This window comes from Triticum urartu, chromosome 2 (genome assembly GCF_003073215.2).
Source record: "Triticum urartu cultivar G1812 chromosome 2, Tu2.1, whole genome shotgun sequence".
Classification (NCBI taxonomy): Eukaryota; Viridiplantae; Streptophyta; class Magnoliopsida; order Poales; family Poaceae; genus Triticum; species Triticum urartu.
The window spans coordinates 468,253,261-468,260,930 of record NC_053023.1 but is presented as its reverse complement, the minus strand read 5'-3'; the positions used below and the strand labels follow the sequence as shown (position 1 = coordinate 468,260,930).

The window sequence follows — 7,670 nt, the reverse complement described above, 5'->3', positions numbered from 1 at the left end:
CGCGCGGTTTCTGGTGACCAGAGGCCTATTTGGCGCTTCATTCAGGGCCTCTTTGATTCACATGATTATCAAAATGAAGGAATAGGAAAAATGCAGAAATAGGGTGACATGTCCCATAGTATCCTACAAGATTTGAAAGAATGTTTGATAGCATAGGAAAAACAAAGGAATTCTACAAAGAGGTTTGAGTGGATGGAAATTTTCCTCCAAAATGTAGTACAAATGGATCATATGGAAAAATTCCTAAGGATGCCAATCCTACGAATCAAACGAGCATCACAGGAAAAATTCCTAAGGGTTTAAATCCTCCAAAAATCCTATGCAATTCCTTTGAATCAAAGGAGCCCTCAATATTTGGGAGCAGAAGCATTTAACGTTTTGGTTCTCTTGAATTGAACTTTCAGGATTTGTCAAACGTCACAAATCTTTACTCTTGAAAATCCTAAAGCTACGATTATTTTGGAATGGAGGGGGTACATTTGAATATACATTGTACATGAGTATATATTAAAAAATATGCAACTTACCTCAATTCATGCATGGTTCCAGATATAATCTCCTTGGTTGCACAAAAAAAGTTAGATATGCGTATGAATATATATAGCATGTTCAAACTCACAACAAAGATTGATGCCCCCTTTTACATCTGATTTACAAATGCCATTATCTCGGGTTCAAATAGATGAATGCACTTCCTATGAATTCGAATCTTCGAAACCCCCTTTATGTTGAATTCGACACACTACAAGGATCCGGGTCTATTGCAACAAAACCATTCGTCGCAATAAGTGCCCAATTGTCGCAATAGGTACCTATTGCCACAACATGATGTTCGTTGCCGGACGTTGCGACAGGACACATGGTAATAGGTTATTGCCACAAAAAAAGAAACGTGGCAAGAAAGCATGCTATTGCAACAACCATGTGACAAGTTGCCAGATTTTACCTCATGGCAGCTTGCATTTTATGCCACAATTTGGTCTGTGGTGATAGCTTAATGCAACAGGTGCCAAATCATGCCGGGATTTGTGGCAACAACCTATGCCAACAACTCTTTTCTCGTGGCGCATGCTCATCCGTGGTAATAGTCAATTGTGGCAATACCCTAGTAACGTAAGACCACAACTCTCCAGACGTGGTGATACTAAAATTGCAGCATAATCATTTTTGTGGTGATAAATAGTTGTCACAACAGACAGGACATTTGTGGTGAGAGGCTGTTGCGACAATACAAACTTTTCGTGGGGAAAGGACTATTCCAACAAAACTGAATTGGTGGCAACAAGTAGTTATCTCAATGGACTGCCTGTTTGTAGTGATAAGTTATTGCGATAATATAAAGTGTACTGTCGCAACAGCCTAGTGCAACAAAATAGGTCGGCATGGCAACTAAGATTTGATGCAACGCAACATTCTTCGTTGTGCCACCATGTTCCAACCAGAAATAGGTTGTGGCAATAGCCTATTGCAACCAGAAAAATATATACATGCATTCAATTACATGATTCAGATAATACATATATGATGTACATTCATACAATATCAATATTTGCATAGCCAATATCCATCAAATGAAACTGAAATATAATTTAGCACGCATTCAACATACTGAATGTGCCAACCTAATTAAGAGCGAAGAGTAAATTGTCCGTGGTCTAAAGTCCATTCTAGTTAATCTTTGGATCCTGCAATGAAGAAATCAAAATTTTAGTTAGCTCAAGTTAACTGAAAATAGAAAATAATTAGTCAAGAAAAGAAAGAAACAACACAATGACTAATCAGCATAAAGATATAACCACTGTCATGACAATTGTATAATTACTATATTCATGCATGCATAGTACCTTTCTGCCCAATTGTTGTGACTACAACAACTAGCAAGCAAATGCTTGTGCCTGATGTACCACTCCATTAACAATCAGGTGCTATGCAAAAAGAATTGGATAATTTCACAAAAGAATTTGTAGTTCAAACACAAGAATAATTACCTAAATAAATTAATAAAACATCTAAACTTCTCCGAAACAACTACATGCCGGCGCAAGTTCACAATTTCTAATGGTGAGAAAACTGTTCTATTTCTGGCTTCCCTACTTTATGTGCTTCAACAAAAACAAAATACAGTAGTGCAAGCAAGCAAACAATTGCACATTATGAATGCTATTTGCGTATCAAATAAAGGTCAACATGAAGACAAACCAAGCTTGTGACTTACCACTTACCATTGCTCGAAACATTCGAATATTTGCAGCTTGTATGAGCATATTGGGAGCAATTACATTGTGCCTTGTACCTAGAGTCCCAGTAGTACTAGCAGTCTGTAAAAGAGTATTTTGCAAGTTTGGATTACTAATTTCTTCGTTAGTCCTTTTCTTATCCATCTGCAAATAGAAGTGCACTTTTAGCAGTGCAAGCAAGCAAAATAAATCTTACAAATTTGCAAGCATATAACTAATCACCTGATGTGTTTGCGTCTGTTGGGAGAACTGTGCAAACTTTGCCATCATGTTTTTCTCAAATTCCAATGTTGATCTTCGCTCCTCTTCCAACAATCTTTCCGTTTCAGCACGCTCTTCTTTTAACCTCTCCTCAAGGTTTTCTCTCTTAGCACACTCGAAGTTAATCCTCTCTTGTGTGCTTTCACGTTCAGCTTGTAATTGATCTTGTAATTCGGTGACCTGATGGCTGAGCTCAGAGTTTACCTTTTGGATCTCTGTTGTAGCACGTTCTTTCTCTTCAAATTGTGATTTAATCCTTTTCAGAACCACTTGGTGGTTTGGCCATGTATCCATACCAATGTTGGGGATATCGCTTATCGGGAACTTATCGGTCGACCCATGATAAGGCGTAAATCGGCAAGTTTATCGGCATATCGGCCGATTTATCACCATATCGGCTGATTCATCAGCCGATTTATCTTATCGGCCAAACAACGATAAGCGATAAATCGGCCGATTTATCGGAATATCGGAAGATATCTTGAACAGTGATCCATACCCATAAGGCTGTGATGAGTTGCATTGCGGAGTGTCTTTCTATGCGGTCTGGAAAATATTGCTTCTATGTTCACTGGAAACTGGACCTTCAGTTTCATTTTCTTTGTTTTGAACCTCTTTAAATGCTTTGTCCTAAATACGAAAAGTACACCTCGCCCTTTCTTCTTCTGTCCATCACTTTCTACAACCCAAACTATACAAGAATTATTGCAGTAATCAGTATTACATTGTAAGAAACGAGGACACAAATATAAAAAAAAGTACCATTCTATAGTTGTGCACGGTTGCGGTGAGCATGGGATGGCCATTCGTCCAGTGCACACATGTCATTAGCAGCTACATGAGTACCAGGTTGTTCTTGAGTTCCTGTAAAAGAATTAACAGTTTTGAAGATTAAGCGATCCAGGATTTTCCGTATTATAGCAAATGTTAGAGGTAGCTTAAATGTTATAAACATTTTACCAGATCTGTGTTGTCCATATTGGTTTTTGTAAGTTGTTATACTTTCCATCCTTGTTATGAGAACATATCCTTTCTTTACTGAACACAAAAACAGTTAAGGGACTTAGCATTATCAATTTGCACCATTTAGATAAGTGATTAAGATTTAAGGATGTTGTGTACCTTGCAGAAAGGAGTAATGTGCATCATCTCTTTCCTCTGTAGCGAGCAAGTTGTGTACCTTGCAGAAAGGCTTAAAAGATTAAATGAAATCAAATTGTGTTATACCGTGCAGAACAGGAGCATGCAAAACAGAAGTCTTTTAGCATAGCATATGTCTATGATTTTGATTTAGAAATTAAAAGCTAGGCGTTAAAGATCAAAGCAGAGCACATATAATCAAGTCTATACTGAAGCTGTGAAGCATAGACATGATACACCAATTAGCATCCTGACAAGGCTACTCCCAATGCATACACATGCAGTAATCTAGCCTGAATGTGGTAAGCAAACTACTAGTAGTCTACTACCATGGTTAAATAAGCAGAATGCGGCAGTATGCTTCAGTCTAGCCTGAATGTGCTATGCTTCAGAAAACTTGGTAAGAACAACACATGCACATTCTGGAACAGTACTAGCACACACACTTCCACCATTAGACTAAGCACCATCAGACTACGCATAACACTCCAAAATACAGAAATACTGGAGTCGTGGTTGTGGTCGCGGCCGCCGGCCATGGCTGTGATCGTTGTGGCCGAGGCCCTGGACGGCATCGACGACGGCAGGTCGACCGTCTCCCAGCTCGGCGTGTGCGCCGCCGCCACCGCCGGCAAGGGAGCATGTTGCATCTCGGGGGTTGTTGTAGTACGAAGACGAGGCGGGCTACTACATCCCGGCGGCCATGCCGGAGGCGAGACCGAGGAGTGCTGCACGGCGGTCGGCGGTGTGGTAGTTCTACGATGGAAAGGGGGCGCTGCGCCTGCGCTGCACATCTACGAGGAGGAGATTTGGGACAAAGGAAAAACCTAATAAGACTGTATGTTCGATAGACTCCATTGTGATCCGTGGTGTCGACGCCGTCATGACGCCGTGAGGAGGGAGGAACCAGAACGAGAGAGCTCAGATCCAATATTGACGATATGGTGAAGAGAAATAATCGGGAGCACTTATGAGGGGTGTTTAGCGGGGAGGTTAAGATTTTTTTGGGCAAGACACGGCCAAATTATTTGGTGGGAAATAAAAAAATTGGAGAGAAACTGAGGGCTTTAGCGAAAAGGTTAAACATTATTTCCGTAGAGCAAAGTACATGCTTAATTATTATTTTAGAAAACAATTTTTAAGGGAACATTTAGAATAATGAAATAAATTAGGAAAAAATCGAATCAATATGGAATATATTTGGTGCTGAAAATAATATTACTAAAATTTGTTCATAAAAAGGTTATTTCGATGACTAGCCGAGATAGATGTCCTCGTCGTTGGCAATCGTACATGACGGTTGTCATGGCAGGGAGACTACGCAGTCGACACAAAAACAGCATACGAGGCACCGAGCCGGCAAGGATAATGGAGGTGGTGTGTGCTACACTCATTGACAGAAACCTCATATCACCCTCACTTTAAAACTATTATGTTATACTCCCGCAGAAAAAAAACCATAAGTAGATATGGGGTGATGAGACGATCGATCTATCGGTCCAGATCTGACGGTTCAATCTTGAAATGGGGTGATAAGACGGGAGATGGTAAAGAAAAAGAAGGACGCGATGGAAAACCGCTTTCTTCTTATCGGCCAGTCCGTCGATCTAATACAATCGAATCCAAAGAAGGCCCGAGGACCAGGGAGGTCATGTGGTTCCCACGGAGATCCCGATGGAAATACCTACACCAAGAACATATATAAATCATCTCCAATTGGAGGTCTTGTGGTTTCCACACAGATGGGGGAATAGAGCCATAGCTCATCTATCTCATCGTCATCTTTGTCCCAAATCAACAAGTAGTTTATAAATACATATATAGCGGGTCATCATGTTAATCATATAACCAAAATTCAATGCCACCACATATGTTCGGCATTTTCCAACTAGCAAAACTTAGCTAATCAACCGATCTTGCTAGCTAACCATAGCTGGCACTCCGGGGCTACCAACTCACCGGGGCTTCTAGTGTGAGGACGACACCGATCCAGTATAAACCAATCCAAGGAAGACCCGACGGCCACGCTGATGTAGAATCTCGCAAGGGAAATATTGGCGTTGTGCATACTGAAATCAAATGGGAGAAGGAGTAGCTATCAAGGCATACTAGATCCTGACACGAGAATACCTAAACCAAGAACATATATAGATCACCTCCATCTAAGGTCCTGTGGTTTCCGCACATGTGGGGGGAATAGAGCCACAGCTCATTGAAAGTGCGTTATGTCGACTAGAGGGGGGGGGTGAATAGGCGATTTTTATGAAAGTCTTCAAAACGTGGAAGTTATGAAGACAAACAATAGAAATAAACCTATTACCCTGCAGCGGAAGGTAGACTACACTAGGCAAGCCATAGTCAAGTATTCAATAGAGTGAAAGCACAATGACTAATAGTAGCAATGTAGTAAGGATCAGGTAGGAAGATATTGTGAAGCCACACAGAACACGCAGTCACTCAGTGAAGACAAAAGATAGTGCGAACATACAATGACTTCATAAGGAGTAACAGTAAGTAAAGGGAAGGGAAGATGAAACCAGTGACTCGCTGAAGACAATGATTTGTTGGACCAGTTCTAGTTGCTGTGACAACTGTACGTCTGGTTAGGGCGGCTAGGTATTTAAACCTTAGGACACACAGTCCCGGACACCCAGTCCTGAACACGCAGCTCAGGACACCCAGTCCTCACTGTATTCCCCTTGAGCTAAGGTCACACAGACCTCGCCCAATCACTCTGGTAAGTCTTCAAGGTAGACTCCCAAACCTTCACAGACTTCGTTCACCGGCAATCCACAATGTCTCTTGGATGCTCAGAACGCGACGCCTAACCGGCTGGAGGATGCACAGTCCTCAAGTGTAATAAGTCTTCAGATCACACAGACAAGAAGACTTAAGTGATGCCTAATTCTCTTTGGCTCTGGGTGGTTAGGGCTTTATCCTCGCAAGGAATTCTCTCTGAAAGGCTTCGAGGTGGGTTGCTCTCAAACGACAAAAGTCGTACTCTGAATCTGAGCAGCCAACCATTTATGGTTGTAGGGGGTGGGCTATTTATAGCCACTTGGCAACCCGACCTGATTTGTCCGAAATGACCCTAGGTCACTAAGGAACTGACACGTGTTCCAACGGTCAGATTTCAAACTCACACGGCAACTTTACTTGGGCTACAAGCAAAGCTGACTTGTCCGACTCTGGACAAGATTCGCTCTCAAAGTCTTCACTCGAAGACATAGGTTTTGTTTAAGCATCACTTCAGTCATTCTGACTGGTTCTCTTGGACCCCACTTAACAGTACGGTGGTTCCTATGACTCAACACAGAAGAAAAAGAACTACGAAAGATCTAAGTCTTTGAGCTCCATAGGCTTCATGCGGTGTCTTCTCTTGTCATAGTCTTCAATGTGAATATCTTCATATACCACCTTTGACTTCAATGTCTTCATACATTTTTAGGGGTCATCTCTGGTAGGAAAACTGAATCAATGAGGGACTTCTACCTGTGTTATCCTACAATTCTCACAAACACATTAGTCCCTCAACTAGGTTTGTCGTCAATACTCCAAAACCAACTAGGGGTGGCACTAGATGCACTTACAATCTCCCCCTTTTTGGTGATTGATGACAAACTAGTTGAAGTTTTCAACGGGAAATATAGTCTGTGAAATTGTAAAGGATAAGGAATTGTCTTCATAAGTTGCAAGGGCTCCCCCTGAAGATGTGCATATAAGTAATTTGCTTTTGGAATGCAAATGCACATGGCAGGTTGTACTTGTGGAGATCCACTTCAACTTATGATGACAATCCACTATGCATGAGAAAGTATGTGAAGATAATGACATGCATAATGGAAAATGGACGTCTGCAGAATGATCTAAGTGCGGAATTTATCGTTGCACATGCGGAATTTATCATCGCAACACAAGGTGGCAAATAAGTAGCAGACGACCATCGAGTTTAAGTGTTACAACTCAAAGAACCAAATGTAGAAAAACGAGAGTTGTAAGCACGAAGCAAAATATAAAGCACCCGCCCATATG

The 7,670-nt window shown here is 41.3% G+C and overlaps 1 protein-coding gene across 5 annotated transcripts; it reads right to left on the bottom strand.

Moving 5' to 3' along the window:
- Positions 1–1,465: 1,465 nt before the first annotated feature.
- Positions 1,466–4,580, bottom strand: LOC125537946 (epidermal growth factor receptor substrate 15-like). Of its 5 annotated transcripts, none has more exons than XR_007296144.1 (6): positions 3,621–4,580; positions 3,459–3,536; positions 3,261–3,362; positions 2,460–3,189; positions 2,216–2,318; positions 1,466–1,685 (listed from the first exon to the last, which is right to left on the bottom strand). XR_007296144.1 is itself a non-coding variant. In XM_048701260.1 (6 exons), exons 4-6 carry the CDS (start codon positions 2,790–2,792, stop codon positions 1,672–1,674), a joined length of 513 nt encoding a protein of 170 aa, XP_048557217.1. In that variant the 5' UTR covers positions 2,793–3,189; positions 3,261–3,362; positions 3,459–3,536; positions 3,679–3,694; the 3' UTR covers positions 1,466–1,671. The 5 variants fall into 5 exon arrangements, 1 of the variants encoding a protein (XP_048557217.1); XR_007296143.1 differs by having other exon boundaries at positions 2,223–2,318; positions 3,621–4,579; XR_007296142.1 differs by having other exon boundaries at positions 2,223–2,381; positions 2,460–3,177; positions 3,621–4,578.
- Positions 4,581–7,670: the final 3,090 nt, after the last annotated feature.